The sequence below is a fragment of the Lingula anatina genome, chromosome 7 (assembly GCF_051362555.1).
Source record: "Lingula anatina isolate TDL-2025a chromosome 7, LinAna3.0, whole genome shotgun sequence".
Lineage (NCBI taxonomy): Eukaryota > Metazoa > Brachiopoda > Lingulata > Lingulida > Lingulidae > Lingula > Lingula anatina.
The window spans coordinates 5331084-5350730 of record NC_141773.1 but is presented as its reverse complement, the minus strand read 5'-3'; the positions used below and the strand labels follow the sequence as shown (position 1 = coordinate 5350730).

Here is a 19647-nt window from a genome sequence, read left to right as displayed (position 1 = left end):
CGTATGCAATTAGATGCATCATTAGGAGTAGGAGCACACATTTTCATCTGCACTTTCAGTGGCCTATTACCAGGAGGGGGTCATATGCGACTGGGGCAAAACTGCTGCCATGCTGGAATAATTTCTTCTCATAAGTGTTGAGTTATTTCTGTTTCGGTTTGTAGGCAAAATCAAAAATATCTATATAAATACACTGCAAGATATGCTGTCAGGGGCAATGCCATGAAGAGGAAATGAACTGAAGTCTAGCAATCCAAATTGGTTTTATATTAAAAACATAGTTATAACATCTCATAACACAACTTGGTAATATTTTCCCCAAGTGTGTTCGAGTGTGTGTGTATGTGTGCTGGTGAGCAGAAGCACAAAAATAACCGAAACATTTTTTTTCTTTTTCAAAACATTATTAAGTCAACCTGTTCTTAAGTCAAAACTGGACTGGAGAGATGAACACATTAACATTTATTGCTGGTATATGCTATAGTTGAAAATTGCCCCCACCAACTCACCTCCTTTCTGAATGTCTGTATGTAGATGCGCCAGTCCACTGGCAACGGACTGACACATGCGGCACATGGCGGCCCAGTCCACTGTATTGTTCTTTAAGTAAACTGCCAACGAACCATGGGGAATGTACATTAACACCAGCATTTGCTGCATTATGCCTTCCGAAGTCAGGCGTTCTTCGGCTCCGTAGAATTTCACAATATTGTCATGCTCCATGTGCGGAAGCGTGTATATATCCAACTCGTTTAAATAAAACTGTTTCTGGGCTGGAGTGAATATTTTAACAGCTACATCCATCTCTCCTAAGGAGGCTTTCCAGATTTCCCCATATCTTCCTTTACACATCATATTTGACAGTTTTAGGTCGTCCATGTTAAACCGTGGTACAGGTATGGTTACAGGGGTTTCCACTAACGTTAAGGCGTCTGGCGGTGTTTTACAAGATCCCAACCATATCCTGAACCCCAGGTATGACACCAGAATGAGCAGTGCCACGCCACACACTGACGTCAAAGAGATGATAATTGTCTTTTCCTTGTAACTGGTGTCGTGATAATAAAATGCTGGAAATTAAAACAGATTCCACATATAAATATAGCTTGTAGGAAGGGGAATTTTAAATTATTCATATACAAGGCAGCAAAGCTGTCAAATGTACAGACAAAGAACAGAAAATAAAGATGCAAATAAGTGAAAAATTAAATTTTCACAAAAAACTGTTAAATTGCCAGAAAAATTTACCAAACAGACTGCGTTGCCTATTGAAGCTGTATGTTAGACCCATGTTTCTTTCCTGTAAGTTTGAGAACAGTAAGTGACATGATTTCCCTTAAATGGTCATCATAGGAGCAGTGCCCAAAATAGGGGTTTCTTCAAATTTTGATGCAACATTACATAATGTTTAACAGCATAATGACAATCAAATGTTATTAATAAAATATTAGTAACATGGACATTCAGAAAATGTGACAAGCAAAAGTCTTCAAGATCATGGAACTTTAAAGTCACACCTTGAAAATGCCAATATGTGAAAAATAAAATTTTCACAAAAAACTGTTTAACTGCCAAAAAAAAAATAATAAAATAAAAATACCAAACAGACTGCATTGCCTACTGAAGCTGTATTTTAGTCCCATGTTTCTTTCCTGTAAGTTTGAGAACAGTAAGTGACATGATTTTCCTTAAATGGTCATCATGGAAGCAGTGCCCAAAATAGGGGTTTCTTCAAATTTTGATGCAATATTACATAATGTTTAACAGCTTAATGACCATCAATTTTTAATTATAAAATATTTGTTTCACAGATATTCAGAAAATGTGACTAGCAAAGGTCTTCAGGCCCATGGAACTTCAAAAAAAGTTCAAAAAAAGAAAATGCCAAAATGTAAACAAGACAGCACTGTTCTGAAATGGGTTTATTTCCATTTTTAACACTTTTTTAACATAAAACAAAATAAACATTTTACTGCCATTTTATATGACCAACTAAGAAAATTGATGAGATGGGAAAAGTATCAATAGAACAGTGTTAAATGTCCAATTTCCTCCATTCTGAGATTCTGAACATAGCGGATGATTGAATCTGACAAACTGCAATGATATGAGTTTATTTCCATTTTTGACACTTTATTACACAATACATGATAACAAGTTTACCATGTTTTTTACATAATCAACTAACACTGTTGTAAAGATGCAGGAAATATCAAACAAACGCTTTTAGGCATCTTATTAGTTAAATAATGAGACTGTTAACATGCCTAATAATTGAATCTGAGGAAATGTGAAAAAAACAGTATAATTTCTAAAATAATGGCCCGATTATGCTGATTTTCGAACTCAACCTGCGTTTTAGTAAGATTGACCACTCCTGTGAGTATAATTACAATTGGCCAATCCGTTTTTCTTATGTTGTGTTATCAGTGTTGTATTTATATTGAAAATAGTGAAAAAACAGCATAAATTCCCTAAAAATGGCCCAATCATGCTGATTTTCGAACTTGACCTGCGTATTATGAATATTCATCAGTTCTGTAAGTTTCAAGTCAAAAGGTAAAATGGTTTTCCACTTATCGTGTTATCGGTGCTGCATATATGCTGAAAAAAGTGAAAAAACAGCATAAATTCCCTAAAAGTGACCCGATCATGCTGATTTTCGAACTTGACCTGCGTATTATGAATATTCATCAGTTCTGTAAGTTTCAAGTCAAAAGGTAAAATGGTTTTCCACTTATCGTGTTATCGGGGCTGCATATATGCTGAAAAAAGTGAAAAAACAGCATAAATTCCCTAAAAGTGACCCGATCATGCTGATTTTCGAACTTGACCTGCGTATTATGAATATTCATCAGTTCTGCAAGTTTCAAGTCAAAAGGTAAAATGGTTTTCCACTTATCGTGTTATCGGTAAAAGTGCACGGCGACGACGGCGACGACAGACGCAGATGATGGCTATATGTACAGACACATCTGTGTCTGTACATAACAAAGGTTATACTAAAGGCCAATTCACTCTGTTACATAGAATACATGAAGCATTTAAGATCAGGTATTTGAATTGATAAAAGAAAGACCTTTAACAGTCAAACAAGTTGTTGTTTTTTTTTTCCGCATTTTTTTATATTTAACCTCATTATCATTCTGAATTGCATCAAAATCATAAGTGCAAAATTAGCTAATCTAGCTTATCCAATTTCCATCAAACAGATTTCAACTCACCAGTCCCAGGAGAGGGCCGCACTGTCGTGGGTGGAGCGCCCCCTATAGTAATGTTCATATTGCACTTGTTGCCCTTACAACAGCAGTAGCGCATGCTGGAGTTCTTAATGGTGGAGTAGGACACGCAGCTGCTGGTCTGACAGTTCATGTCTTCTGAGTTGATCCAGCACCCTGAATGATAAGCATATATACCAAATAAAAACCTGTGGATATTTAAGGCATAATGGTATACCTTTACCACATGTACAACATGTATATATCGTAAACATTAAATAAACAAAATAAATGGCAGATGCCGTTTATAAACAACTCATGTTTTTGGAGATGCGATCAGCTATCTTTGAAAACATGAGTTCTTCGTATAACGGCTTTCCAGAATCTGAATCAGAGCTGAGTATCACCATTGTATGATGTCACACCCCCAGTGTGATGTCACAGCACCATTGTATGATGTCATACCCCCAGTGTGATGTCACAGCACCATTGTATGAAGTCATACCCCCAGTGTGATATCACAGCACCATTGTATGATGTCATACCTCAACTGTATGATGTCACAGCAGCTATGTCAGAGAAGCAAATAATGGTTGCACAGCACCTTTCTATGGCCACAGTTACAACTGCAGACCAACAATTATGGGGAGCCACTTAAAAACTTGCTGTCTTATCTCCTATTAGACGATGGTAAATGTTCTGCTATTGTAAATGCAGCCTATGTAATAGAACTCCTCTGTTGACAATCCATGAGAGTTCAGTACACATCAAAGAAATGCTTAATTTTCGACTGCATACTACAGCTTCTTGTATGTTAACCGATTTTTTTTCCAAATCAAAACTGGCAATCCTTTGCCATCTTGCATGTTAAGTGCACTAATGTGATTGACATTAAAGCCGAGTGTAGTTAACCTTGCCACTTTTTTTCAACACCTGTGTCCAGAAAAAACAACATCTCTATTATGCTATTTGTGGAAATACAACAGACAACATGACAAGTAACACAAACACAAATGTTGGACACCCTATCTCATTAATGTCCAAATCAAAGCCAAATGTATACCTAGCTTTGGTTGGCAAACGATGTGAAAAAATATTCCGTGTTTGTCTAATATGTTTTGTATTGAAGGAGGTCATTAACCTTGACGAGTAATAAAAACCCACTGTTACCAGGTACAAATGATTAATAAAACATAACTTTACACACTATGTCAATTATTCTGGAAAGCCTAATTACAATATCCCGCATGCCATTAAAACGGAATCTTAATGTTTTATGGGTTTCATGGTTTTACTTGATTAACTGAGCATCCATTCCTGTAATTTGCAAGGCCAAAAGACAAGCATCAAACAGTTAACATTTCTACCTTCTATCTGGTGGTGACAATAAGCTGACATATCCCAACTGTCAACTTATGTCATCAATTATATTTGAACCAGGGTTTAAATTGCTCAACAGCTTGCTCAAATTCTTTGCAAATATAGTTTAGACTAACAAAGGCTTTTAATATGTTCATAAACCCAAATGAAGAGGAGGTCCGCGGCGGCGGCCGCGGTGGTGGTAGGGGTTTGAGGTGGTGGCAGTAAGTCACTTAGGTCACAAAGGTCATTTCAAAGTTCAGAAAATGCCACAGATGTTTCATTATGCAACCATTTCAAAAATGTCTATTAGAGCCATCGCTTCATGTTTTATATCTGTTAAGATTTTAGTGCAAGTACACAGATGTATGCACACCCACACACTTCCACTCCCTTAATGTGGTCCAGTGGTAAGTAATCAAAATCAACCTTTAAAAACAATTCCTACAAATGTGTTCAAATTCAATTCAAGGCAACACAAACAGTGGTTTTTGCACACATGTGAGTGTGCACTCGCACACACACACATGCACGCACACAGTGGTTCAGTGCAAAGTAACAATGACTTTTAAACCCCGTCCTGACATATACAAGAACCACTTTAAATCACCATTAAATGGCACAATAATGTATCACCGGGGCCAGATTAATTAAATAACTATGTTCGAAAATTGGACCAAAATTTTATTCACTTCAGCCCAAGACATATAAATTTACTAGTACAGTGATCCAAATGTGTAGAGTAAATATTAGTCTGACATCATCTTCAAAACAGGAGTTATACTTAAATTAATTAATTACCACTAAAAATTTGGTCTGATGGTTCATCAGTTTTGGGCAAGTAGATTTTTTTTTTTTTTTTTGCGAAACAAGTTCTGAGTGCTTGAATCAGGTTGACATGTACTAGTAATTGTGTCGCAGTAAATCATTTGGGTGCCACTGCTTAGTATTCATCACTGTCTAACTCGGACAGTCAAGGGGCCAGTTTTTCATAAGTACTTACAACAGCGGTTCCCTCCTCTTTAAATATTTTGGTCTTTACTTGATGACTAGGAATTTAAGTCAACTTAGATCAAGGTTAATTCAGTGGTAGTCTGCTAAAATATGAATACCACACTTGACTTAAAACTTTCATAAAACAGTGACCTATCCTGAAAAATTTGAACATCAAAATCCATCTTTTTGAGCTGGGCTGGTTACCACCAGACAAACAAAGGGAGGTGAATATAATGGAAATATATATAAAATGAAATAAAAAACTAATAGAAATATATATATATATATATATATATATATATATATATATATATATATATATAAAAATGAAAAAAAAATCTACATCACAAGGCAACTCTACCTGGATGTCGTGATACTAGTCTATCACTCAAACATGGCACAATGATAAAGGGGGACACACAGTGGTCATGAAACCTTCACATTAAAAATAGATTTTGGTCCCAACTTCCATATTTTACCTGTAATACCCAACGCTAACTTCTCCCTGTTCCTTCATTCAATACCCTGGATCCACAAGTATTTGAGAAAATTCCACATGAATGAAATTCCTCCCCGACTCTAAATGCTGTCAAGCCTGTAGCCAACAATTTCAAAATGAGTTTTTTTTTTTTTTTTTTTTGGGGGGGGGGGGGGGGGGGGGGAAGCTGTCCTTTTCATCCCCTTAGTTGACCCCTAGCTTGAGAAATGGCATAGAACCTGGACCAAAAGGCAATTATTATAAAACCCATTACCTCCCCCCCCCCTCCCTGGGGCCTGGTTACAACCTTTCTGATCGTATTATCAATGCAGTTGCAGTTTTTCTAAAAATGAAAAAATAAATGAATAAATACATAAATAAAAAAAATTACTTCAAATCTTTTTGGTGATAGTTATGCAAATTCCACTCAGCCACCGAGTGCCCTGTCTAATACTGCTGCTGAGGAAACCATATTACCTCTAAATCCATTTTCAAGTTTTAACTTTCTCATTTTCATTGTTATGAATGATACAAGATAGTATCTATATCCATTATATCTGGGGGAGGGGGCTAAAAAACTAGAACCTTAAAGCTCAAAACTGGCTGTATGGATCATAATGCTGTTAATATAATGCTATTTTGGACATGGTAGACCCTGCTGATTAGGTGAAAATTGTTGAAATTTCCAAGAAATCTAATCTTACACACACTGTCTGCCTTTAATAACTATACTAATTAACTTTCATTCCAGCCCATATTACGCGGTGATAATGAATGTGCCAGACTAATGAGCACAATAAAAAGGCGTATTAAATGACCTTGATCACTCACAATGACAAACAATGTCAATTGATGCTGTAGTATCAGTGAAACTGCCAAATGAAACTGTGCCATTAGGGGCTAGTGCTGTGACATTTTAGGTAGTAGTCTGCCATTATGTAATATGTATTTATTTGCAACTTAAAAAGTTGGATTTTACAATAAAAACAAATAGTGGTGAGATGCACAATCTAAAAATATACTTGTAAGGCTAGTGCTGTGACATTGCAGGCTAGTGCTGTGACATTTTTGGTAGTAGTCTGCTATTATAGGCTAGCGCAGTGACATTTTAGGTTGTGGTCTGCCATTATAGGCTAGTGCTGTAGTATTTTTAGGTGGTGCTGCATCATCCAACAGCTGCCGGATTAGACGTGCAGTTCTAATGTGACATGGGTACAACAGTGACATAGAATGAAAGCTGGGACATTACAGAAAAGTACAGTGACATTTATGGTATGATGACCTGCTGCACACGTTACTCTGTTTGAAACTCAGTGACATGGACTGACAGACATACAGACAGACAGAAAAAAACTCCCCTTACAGGCAACTTCTGCCACAGATAAGCCAATAACTAAGGGCGCATTCCCATAGATTTTAGATCGATCTATCCCCGTGGGAAGTCTCACTAGATTACTGTCAGATAATCCGGCTTAAATGTCCATCCCGCCTACTACAAACTGTAAGGAGGTAAATAACTTTCGTGCCCGCTTGGCTGACAGCTATTTAGCTGAACCCCTAGAGAGTTAGGTTGATCTAGTTGGATCGATCTAATCTCTGGGAATGGGGTCTTAGGCACGTGGTTAGTTTAAGCAAAGGAACATGAACAACTGCCACAATTCAAACTAATATTTTCTGCAATTTCTTCCAACTTTCTTCTCTTCTTTTTATTCCATCTCCTAAACTAAGCACACCCCACCCTACCCAAATTTTTAATTCTTCACCAAGAACTGCGATTCCAAATCCCTTAAGAAATTCAAATTTTATTATGTAGTGCAGAGATTAATAAATTATAACGATGGCGATAATAATAATAATAATAATAACAATAATAATAAATAATATTAATAATAATTATAATTACAATTATGATAATAAACAACATTGTTTTATATTGATCCACATGCCCCTGTACTTCCTACAGCTGCACAGGTAAGTCAGTAGTAGTTGCCAATAATCAAGGCACAGTCTCCTGCATACTTGAGCCCTATGCAGTCTCGCCTGACCTAGTCTGCTACCCTGGATGGCAGTCAAAGGCTTCGCATTCTCTCCTCAATGCAAATATTGACTAAGTCTGTAATACTTAACAGATGTAGACACAGTCTGCTGGGCGAGACAGGTAGGGCTTTTATATCCGACATGGATTCAATTTGTTTTTCGATCCCAGCAAATAAAAGAACCGCACCGTGGAACTTGAAAATCTGTGTTTGGGATGTGAATAAATACCAGAGGTCAATGCGACCCAACTGCAGTATGAGTAAATAGTCATGGTTGAGAGAAATTAGTTAGGAAGAGCACACTACTACTTATTATCAATAGTATCTAACATTGGAGCATTTTGTAGACTTTCATCTGTTCTCTCTCTCTGGTTGCATTCACAACTGTGGACTAACTAGTCCGTGGATCAAATATAGCAACCCAAGATTGCCATCTAATCCCCTAGTGAATTTGTTCCCTGTGGGGATTACACAACAAGCATTCAGGTGGGTCAGCCATATTTGATCTGCGGACTGGTTAGTCCACTGCTGTGAATCTTCTATTTTCTCTATCTTTCTCTAGTTTTCTATAAAATTATTTTGCCATGACATCTCTTCGCCTGACTCTGTTGCATAAATGATTTATAACAGGACATCAGAAACAAACCCATTATTTCCTTTTTTTATTTTTACAAAAGTAATCCTTTTACATTTTAAAATTCTTTTTGGTATCTCCCCCTTTTTGTGGGACTAATTACCAATTCTAAACATTTTATTTTCATTTAATATCACTACACAGTATAACAGATCCTAACATGAATTGTACAACATATTGTTACAACACAGCTGAAGATTGTCCTACTTCTTGAATGTCACGCACATTTTAATTGGGTGAAGCTGGAGACTACAGATATACCATTAACCATTTTCCTATAATATTTAATCCACTTAATGCCGTTGGTGAAGATTGCCTTACTTTTTAAATGTCATGCACATTTTCTGGTGAATCTAGGGTCAGAAGATATTAGATAATTTCCATTAACGCTGAAAAAAGTACTCCTGCAATTGATCCACCAGATGGCGTTGGTGTTGCCCACTTGGCATACAGGCTCTTCTTCCTTATTTTGTTAAATGCCATCAGTGTCAGAATAGTGCCAGATCATCTTTTCTTACACTTGAAAGGAAAGAGTACAAATGCCCTTAAAAAAGACAGAGGTATCTTCTGACGCTAGTTCTTGGAAGAGGGAATGATCAATGATGTTGCGTGATAAAGTCATCTTTAGTCTACCTGAGAGTAGTTATATCCCCGCATTTATTTGGAAAGAGTGGCTTGATTAATCAGACTCACTCTGACTTTTCTTCTAAACAGAAGTAGATTTTTAACATTCATAGGTAGCTCATGATTTTTAAGAGAAGCCAAACAAAACATGACAATTTCAATAACAAAAAAGAATTGTCATCTTTTCACAAGCCAAATAAACCAATGGCAGAATGAAACAGTTTTAGTGTTTTCAACTAAAAAAATTTTCAGAATAATACTGAATGCATTTGGCTCAAAAACTGCCTTTACCACCCCTTTTTGGGACCTCTTTTACTTCAAAGCATCAACTCAGGCCTCACGCTTGCTAAGTATACATTACTCAGACAGAAGACAAGGAAAAGGCGGAACAGTCCCAGATTATATTTGAGATTGGGCAATTATGTGCAACCTGTGTAATGTAATGCAAATATATCATTAAATTAAGGGGGGAAAACCTGACAAATACATGCCCCATATTTTCACCACTGTATTTGACTGCAGTTATAACTAGTAAACAAAAAGAATGGAAGCTATTAGCTCGACAAATCTCAGTAAAAATACTAAGGCTTTGAAACTATATGATGTCATTTGGTTGGTTTTGGGGGCAATGATTTGACATGTCAAATTACTTCAAATTCGTCTTTAAGTAGAGAAAGCACAATGATTAGTGTGTAACACCAAATCAAAAAAAAAAAAAAAAACCTTTTAATAAACACTAACCTTTTAGGGAAATATAACTATAGCGGTTCATCCAGTAGAGATGTTCAATATTAATATCATGCTGGACACTTACGTATATCTGCTAAATGTTTTGCAGTTCCCTGATGATGTCCTTCTGATAAAGGGCAAAATGTTGGAGTTTCTACATAACACCTAGCAAATCTACATAAGTGTCCAGTATGACACCCCATTTCCATAGATTTTTAGATCGATCTATCCCTGTGGGGAGTCTCACTTGATTACTGTCAGCTTGGCCGGCTTAAGCGTCTGTCCCGCCTACTAAAAGCTGTAAGGGGGTAATTAACTATGGTGCCCGCTCAGCTGACTGCAATTTAGCGTGAACCCCCAGGGAATTAGGTCGATCTAAATCTTAATCTCTAGATTGATCTAAATCTCTGGGAATGCACCCTTAGATTTAATATTTCTGCCTTTTAAACACTGACCTTGTTTCAGCACCGTAAAATGTGTCTTGTTCGTGGACCCTGCCTGCCACAGAGTGAAGCACTTGTTGTATACATCAGGACATCGAACAGTTTTGTTATCTGCCATTACATCGGGCTGTTCCGGATACTTCACTCGGTCATCGTTGCGGGAGAAGTTCTTCACCATCTCTTCGTTTTCTCTTGTCTGCGTTGTCTTGTTCTCCAAATAGGCACAGTAGGTGTATTTGCCTTCTGTGGAACCTGAAATGAGAATCGCAATAAGTTACGTATCTGACATATCAGTTTTACTGCAATGATGTAAGTTTAGACAGTTTTCACTGCATGAACTATGGTTTCTATAAATTTACTGATTTTAAGGGCGTTCCCCAGGATTTGGGGTACAGGGAGTCCAAATTGTGAATCTGTAATTTGGTCATCGATTTACAGGGACTCCAACCCAAGCAAGCCCAACCAACCAACCAACCAACCCAAAAATTTTGTATGGCATCCAGCCATCTTTGGAAACATAGATAGTCTTTTGAGGCAAATGGCCCCCAAATGACGGCTGGGCGGCTCTATGAGGAAAGCCTAGCTGATTTCTAACCCCCCCCCCCCCTGCACACACACACCGCCACCACCACCACCACCACCACCACCAGTGCCTCACAATCAGCCACCTCTCCCTGTAAAAAAAAATAACCTCTTATTAAGTCAGCAGGCAAATGCAAAATATGTAATTCTGCTATGACTACTAACCAATGCAGACTGTATGGCATATAAGTACCTATACATGCGTAGTGTATTAGCGATACATTCAGGTACAGGTCAAAACATAATTGTGTGACAAAATATAACAGTCTGTGCCTTGTCTGTTCAATATGTTATTCTCATAAGAATGAAATGCTTTGTGTAGCTATGAATATGAAACAGGCACTTTTATAGTAACAGTTTTATTTTTCTGCTCTGGAATAAGTTCAGAAACAGACATAACATAATAGCTGCTATACATAATTCATGTTTCTTATCTTTTTAAAGTTTCATATGAGGCGAGATACATAGAAAGTGCCCTGTAATGCGTGTAAAATATTATTACCAGTTTCTTACAAAACAAATAAAATCCACATCAGTAACAAGTACTATGTTAATCAGGGAGCAGAAAATAGCTTTAAAACACCACCCTCATCAAATTTCTGGTTGTAAATTTGACTAATTTATACCCCTCCAGTTTGTAAAGCATAGAAGGGCAGCAGGAAATCTATGTGTAATACCATTTTTCCAGGATTAAATGTAATAAAACTCAGTGTTTTTCTTTAAAGTACACTACTTAAAAAAGCTAATGGTGGCATTTGATCAGGTTAATCAGCAATAATTGAACAGAAGTGCTCACTTAATATGCGTCTTTAATGCTACGTGACAATTTTTCAAATTTACGAATGTATTGTAAGATTAACATAGAAAATCAATCACTATTCATTGCGGTTTTTTCTCAAATAACCTGTATGTAACTCAAATCTGTCACAGCTGCTTCAAAATCTTATCCCCCTTCCCCCCTTTAAAAAATTGTTTAATTCTGCAGGGCATCCATCATTCTATTTCTGGTCTGACGCACAAATGCCCACAGTCCGGAGGTCAAAGTTCATCCACTGTCTGGACAGGGCCTATTATCTCATAGGCTGGGTAAGTTCATTCGGTAAATGGCGAAGGGGAGGAAGCTAGTGAGTGAACCAGTTTCCCAAAGGTTATAATGCAGATGGAGCTGCAAGGCTAAGTCTAGTTTTATCATGGCTGCTGGACATAAAAAAACTATATTCTCAACTAGCAGCTGTCTGGGATCCATACTACAGAATCAATAATTATAATAGTATAGCTTGTTGAAATGCCTAGAAGATAGCCATGGTTTAAACTACTACATCTTATTATGCACAAATTTGCTTTATTTCTTTTGTGATAGGGATGTCTTTTTGCATATGCTTTTGCTGCTTTTCGTCAGTGTAACTTGGCCCCACCATATTAATGTGATTTTATATCAACTTTTGCCCCCCCCTCCCCCCTGCCAGTTACATAGTACATATAGAGAGGCCTTATTTCATACCAGGCTTTAAATATTTTTTATGGTGTGACTATTGTTTGATTTAATGCCAAGACAAGAGCATTTCAGTAAAATGTAAGGCTCTATTCCCATAGATTTTAGATCGATCTATCCCCGCGGGATATCTCACTAGATTACTTTCAGATAATCCGACTTAAATGTCCGTCCCGCCTACTACAAGCTGTAAGGGGGTAATTAACTTTCGTGTCTGCCCGGCTGACAGCTATTTAGCGTGAACCCCCAGGGAGTTAGGTCGATCTAAAGTAGGTCGATCTAATCTATGGAAATGGGGTGTAAGAGGGATCCTAGCATGGGAGCTTCTATACAATCCAAATTTTTAAAATTTTCTTTTCAATTTTTTAACCACTGTATAATATTCATTTTCAACTTCCAGGTGGCACAGTTTTAACACGTACATTTCTTGTTTTCCCTTTCTTTCATCCAGGTTTTTCCAAGCTACCTATAAATTACCATAACCACCTCGTACCTAAGCAGAACATACAGTCAATCAAATACAATTTTTCCGCCATAATTGCAAACCTTAACAAAATGGAAAGTTGAAATCAAAACTGAAATTGTCAATTTTTTTCTATAATTTAACATTTACTTTCTCTTTTTAACCATAGTAAATCATCTTCCACATTAGGTGTAGGGCCATAGTAGTATGTACTAGAGCATAATGTTACCTCATATAGACCCAGTTCATATAAAGCACATAGAAACAGTTGAACTGCTGTTATCTGGTTGGTGCATTAGTAATGAATGCACAGGTATATTGAAGTTACCTGTATTTTGATGCAGTAAGTAATCTGACTTTATCCCACAAGCTTAAGCAATATAGGTACAGTCTTGTTTTTATTCTTCACTGGTCTGCCCGTTCATTTTATGTACATATATTTCAAGCACTTCCAAACACACACAAATTTTATTTTTTACAAATTGCGAATTCTTGATTCCACTACAGTTTGTACAATATTGTAACATATGTATGGATGTTTGTACATACACATAAGCCTTATATATACCTCTTCCTTCATGCAAGTTGTTGCACTCATAATTTGCAAGTGTTACTGCTCTTTTCAATCAATGGTGTATAGATTGCAACTGAACCATTATGCATGTATTAAGATGAGCAAGTCCAGTTTACACCTAGGAAAGAGACTCTTCAGCAAGCCAGGTGCTCTTAGCCTTTATTAGCAAGGCTGTTCTGATAATCAATCTAGTCATTCTGTCAAGTTAAATTCAACCATGTGAAAAAAAATTCTATGCATTTTGTTTTAAATGGATCAAAGTTTGGTTCAGACTACCTTTCAAAATAGTGCATTTCCACAGCAAGTCTTCCCTTTAAGGTATAATAAAGATACTGAGCACATTGCAATATTAATATGATCAAGACAGTGCACTGAAAACCCTGCACTTAATAATCCCAAGCACTCAATTTTTACTGTCTATAATATCATGAAATATGACTGGGCAATTCTGAATATAGATAAATTGAGAAAAGATGTACAGATAATTGACAGTACTGTCCCTCATGAGGGATATACCTTCATATACATGCTGATTGTGATGAATAATTACAGATGGCAGGGGGAAGCTGTTAATGTACTTAACTTAAACCAATATTGATGGCATTTTTAATACTTCTCTGCCATCGCTGATGCCAACTGATACAAGTTCCTTCAAAAGATGCAAATCAGAATACACTTTTTAATTTAATTTATTGAACCAAAGCTTAATCTGTAGTTTAATAACTAGATTATTACATTTCTGTTCTCCTTCTCTCTCTCTCTCTGCCCCCTCTCTGTCTCTTTGTCCTACCCCTCTCCCACCCCCTTCTCTCTCTCTCTGCCACTCCTCTCCCCCCTAGCCCTCTCTCTCTGCCCCCCTCTATCTTTCTGTCTCTTTGTCCCTCCCCCACCCCCTTCTCTCTCTCTGTCACTCCTCTCCCCCCTAGCCCTCTCTCTCCCTGCCCCCCTCTATCTTTCTGTCTCTTTGTCCCTCCCCCACCCCCTTCTCGCTCTCTGTCACTCCTCCCCCCTTCTCTCTCTCTCTCTCTCTCTCTCTCTCTCTCTCTCTCTCTCTCCATCCATCCACCTGGCACCCCCTATCCAACATGCATCAGGGTTCCTAGCATAAAGACTTGGCGTCAGTCTACAAGTGCTCAGTGCATAAATAATATCTCTAGGCAGATTGAGTCAGGCTCCTCACACACTGCTTCCATAAAATAACTGTCAGTGGCCATCAAGTTTCCACTGGGGGCCCCAAACATGTATTGGAATGCACTATATAGGGGATATTATGGAAACGGCCATCATGACATTGTTTGGGCCCTGAAACATGAGTTATGACATACTGTCAGAATGGAAAGTTGGATGTTTTAAGTGACTCTCTATTCTGACATGTAAACTAGTCACCCAGCTGATTTTGGCAGGGTTTACGAAGCCTGGATTTCTGGTGGCAAGGAGAGAAATTCCAGTACATTTTTTAAAACTTTATTCACTAGCCTGCTTGAGCAATTTCTTATTTAAGAAACATAATTTAATCAATTTAACTTGACTGATTCAACTTCAAACCCCTTTTTTCAAAAGTTCTGTAGATTTACAGTCTTTACTTTCTCACATTTTCTTGCATGTAACTTCTATATTGCTTTCTAAGATGACATTCTCGGTGTGTAGTTTCGCCTTATTGTTAAAAAGTTAACCCCACCACCTCAAGCCAATTCTCACAATTTTTATGTGATGTCGTGCAGGCCATAATTTCCATAATTAAGCTATAGGATATAAAGTCTGGCCAGTAACTTTGAAAAGCTAATAGTTCAAGTGACCAATGGAAAATATACTTCCAGTTCTGTAGATGCTGCGTTTTATCAATATCTTGCATGTATGTGTACTGCACTCAATGATAAATAGTGGTATATAAGCATCCAATGAGAACAGTCCACACAGCACATATGCTACCAACCTTTTACAGAGGAAATACTGTGTACATTGGAAAGAATAAGATGATTGCATTATCTCTTGTAGAGATTGTGTAAAAAAAAATTTGCTACATAATCTTGATATTACCTGAACCTTCTTTAAGAGTAGTCCAACTAGGTTTGAACCATGTTCGACAAGGATTGAACAACCCCCAGTGTGTAAACCCTCCTAAAGTTAACCATTTACATAACATATATTGCATCTTTATTTCTTGGCAATTTCAATTGTGCTTGGTTCACAAAGTGCAAAGGTATCCAATCAGAATAAAGACCCCCAAAAGGCAGGAGTCATTAAATAATCATTTATCATTTAGAGCTTATATCACTGGCACTTAAATTTTAGAAGGAAACTCAAAATTTTACAATGAGCAATTCACAAAGCGATCATCACTAACATTTTCCATCAAGTTAGAAGAATAATGTAATTTCATATGCATTGTTATATAATAAATCAGTGACGGCATACCAAAAACTTGTTCTTTTCTTGTTGGTAATTACCATCCAAAATGTTGTTGTAAAATAACTTGAACGTTTCAAAAAAAAAAAAAATTTTGGCAATTCTGCTTGTAGCAGCTAATTGATTTTACTTGTTTTCAATATGTAAATTTTATTAATAATTAAAAACATCTTCATCGGAACTTAACAGACAGGGGACATTTTAGTTGCAGCACTGAAGTATCCCCTAAATGTATAGTTTTACTTTCAGGAACAATGATTAAACTGGGCACTTTTCCCAAAGGATTCACTTGTTCTGTAAAAAGTACACATCAGGCAATTCTACCAAAACTTGGAATATTGATTCTAACTTCACCGAATTTGTTTTCGAAAATGCTTGTGAAAATTCCATATGTGTTAGCTCCATAGCATGTTTTACCATTTCAGTAAGCGGATACAATATTTTTAACATTTCCTGCAAAATTTGCTATAAATAGATACAAATGTTTGCGACTCTACCCATAAAAAGCTCCGTTATTCGACTTAATAACTCTTCACTATTTCCTTATTTTTTTCTTAACATGGTCAGTGAAGTCTTTCAAATAGAAAGGTGCCTTTGTCCATGGACCTAGCTGGAAACCTTAACCCATTTCTTGAAAGAAACCTGCCCAGAATGTAGGTCGGTGGTATTTATTTTCAACTGGTGTCAGAAAAATCTATTGAAAAGTTGCATAATCCACCTAGCCAAGCAATGAAGGGCTTTCATGTGATTTATGGGGAATTGGTGCAGTCCACTCAGAGGGAGAATGGGTAGTCGACTGCCTGCAAATGGCTGAAAGGTCTTTCTTTAAATATGCCTTACACTTCGCCTCTGTTTTGACATTAAAACCTGGGAAAGAAAGAGAGGGAGAGAGGGAAGTGATGACTGAAAAGAAAGAAAGAGAAACCTTGAACAGCCTCGTCTCTAAATAAATAAGTAATACTGGTTCAAGAGAAAGTTCAACAACCTCTAATGACATTGAACCTCAAGAACAACAATCATATACATACATACATTCAGCAGACATATGGATATTTATATCAATCATTTACATATACAGAGGACACAAAAAGGATGGCCCTTACAAGCCTAAAATAATGTAATAATGAGCCTTCAGGGCCATTCAGTATGAGAAGAAAACAGCAACACCAATTATCCATACATCATAATCACCTTTGTCATTTAAAATAATGCCAGTTGTGGTGTATTCCTTTCCATAAATACTAAAAGCTGCTGTCGGTGTCTACATGCACTACAATCCAAGTTCTTATGTTATTACCAATAAATAAGCTGGATAAAATCAGCCATTACAATACCCCTTACAAGACGGCTACTAATTTGGTATATTCTAGGTGTGAACTGACAATTAAGTTGCTAATGAATCTTTCTGCACCTAACATGATGATTGTACAGCAGCACAAGGCAGACAGGTATGTTAATAGGTGGTAGAATGGACCGAGACAGAAAGAAAACACACATTACATAACCGCATTTCCAGGGTGTTAATGTATGGAAGCAGAGTGTGCTTATGTTTAAGGAGGAGAGTCACAGGGGATGGCTGGTTGTCGTGTGTGTGTGTGTGTGTGTGTGTGTGAGAGAGAGAGAGAGAGAGAAAGAGAGAGGAGGAGAAGAGGTTTACATGCTAATGACAATATTAATATGCGTGTGTGTGTGTGTGTGTGCGTGCGTGTGAGAGAGAGAGGAGGAGAGAGAGAGGGAGGGAGGGGAGAAGTGTGTCGATGCTTATGTCAATATAGGATAATGATTCCGACTGGGTAAGAACTGTATTGTTTTGGTCTTATCCAAGCTTAGGGTTAGTACAGGAATTGTGTAACAATTCAATTTTTACTATTTAGATGGGTTTATGTGTCATCGCTAGAGTTTTGCTATTTCGATCTTCAAATGAGACATTTGGTTAGGTTGATCCAACACTATCGCCTTGATCACAAGCAAAACTTCCCCATCATCTGTGTCCACACATCAAACAACCAAGTACATGGTATCTGACAACAATATTATATGGGCTGGGTCTTCAAATATTGGTATTAGGTACGAGCCTGGAAGGTTGCTACATAGTATACATACTCATTACATATTACTCATCATATCAAACAGTATACGTTACTATTTATTTGTGTAATTGTAATTTTGTAACCATATGTAGCTTTATAACACCATGGCTGATATCAATAAAGTTCTTCACTGGTAATTTGGTAAACACACTGTCATCAATTTTGTTTGGACAGATATTAAAAAAAATATGACATTGTGGAGGAAAGGGCAAGTGCCTTTCCACATCCAGTTTATAACCAGAAAAATATGGCTCACAAGAAAAAAATGACAACACAAAATGCCAATAACAATTAACAGTCAGCTTTTCAAACATTTAAACTACTGCACAATCATAAGACATATGTTAGGAACTTGGCAGATATCAAGATATGAGAATAGTCTGGTATTCTATTTTTAGGTGGAAGCTGAAGGACTTGAACTTCAAGTTGGAGAGAAAGATGATGACCTAATTTTATGAAGTAATCGGTGGATATTTACAGTGTAGATTTCACCACTCGGCCGCTTGCCCCTTTAACATAGCAGCAAAATACCAGTGTCACTTACCCCATACGATGTGTAATAAACCACAATGTAAGAATATGGCCACAAAACTCAGCATTTTCCTCGATAAATCCATTGATCGTGGCCTGGTTAAAACAACATATCCGATGCATACAATGGCGGCGAGGAGATATTAGCAGTGGCTGTGGCCGACGCCAGCTGATCGCGGGGCTCAGTAACACTCTAACGTCTCTTCTCGTTTAACCCTCTCTCCTTCGGCCACTGTATAGCCTCCGAGGGTCAAGGAGAAGCAGGCAAAGACCCTGGTTTACGATTTTTGGCGATACTTTGTCATTTTCGGGATAAAATCTTACCCAGACGGAAAGCTAGCCCGTCGAAATAGATTACAGCGAGCCAGACAGTCGGACGAGTTCATTTTTGATTGAGAGAGTCCATAGGTTGTATGCATGTTTTGGGTGCAGTGGCAGCACGGCGACTCTCCATCGATCCAGGCACTGAGCACATTAACTTGGCTCGTTTTTATTGATTTCTCTACGTGACTAATCCAGACAAAAAGATACATATAACATAAGTTGCTGTCAGAGTTCAATATTTGTGGAATCGGCGGCGTGCAATATGCACGCAGACCCAGACATATTATTACGTCAGAGCCCATTGCTTATAGTGAGGATCAATGTTTAGTTAGTTAAGTTTTGTGGGGCAGAGGCTGCGAACTGCGTAGTTTACGGCGACCTTGGTTGCCACTGCTGTGCTAATGAAATAGTGAGTGTGACACAGTCAGCTGTAATTGCCACGCTGTATAAAGTGATGGATGTGCGGTTGGAAGTGCCATTTGCTTTTGTGTAAACAGCCCTTTGGCCAACTGCAGGTTGTACCCCCACCCCCTCCTCTCTCCCCACCCACCCACCCCCGTAGCACCTGGGCGACTGCCGTCAGCCTGGTAGAATTTATTATCCATTGTTTTCAATGACACATTATAATAATCTAAAGTGGACCCAAATTAAATTATTTATGCACTGTG

General features: G+C 37.5%; 1 protein-coding gene across 1 annotated transcript in view; it reads right to left on the bottom strand.

Moving 5' to 3' along the window:
* The window catches only part of LOC106170149 (uncharacterized), a 28330-nt gene extending 9110 nt beyond the window's left edge, over nucleotides 1-19220 (bottom strand). Inside the window, exons 1-4 of the mRNA XM_087016887.1 lie at nucleotides 18669-19220; nucleotides 10530-10769; nucleotides 3225-3395; nucleotides 510-1070 (exon numbers count right to left, since the gene is read on the bottom strand). Of these exons, the coding sequence (XP_086873013.1) occupies nucleotides 510-1070; nucleotides 3225-3395; nucleotides 10530-10769; nucleotides 18669-18741 (1045 nt within the window). The 5' untranslated portion in view covers nucleotides 18742-19220. The remainder of the gene's footprint in view (nucleotides 1-509; nucleotides 1071-3224; nucleotides 3396-10529; nucleotides 10770-18668) is intronic.
* Between the last annotated feature and the right edge of the window lie 427 nt (nucleotides 19221-19647).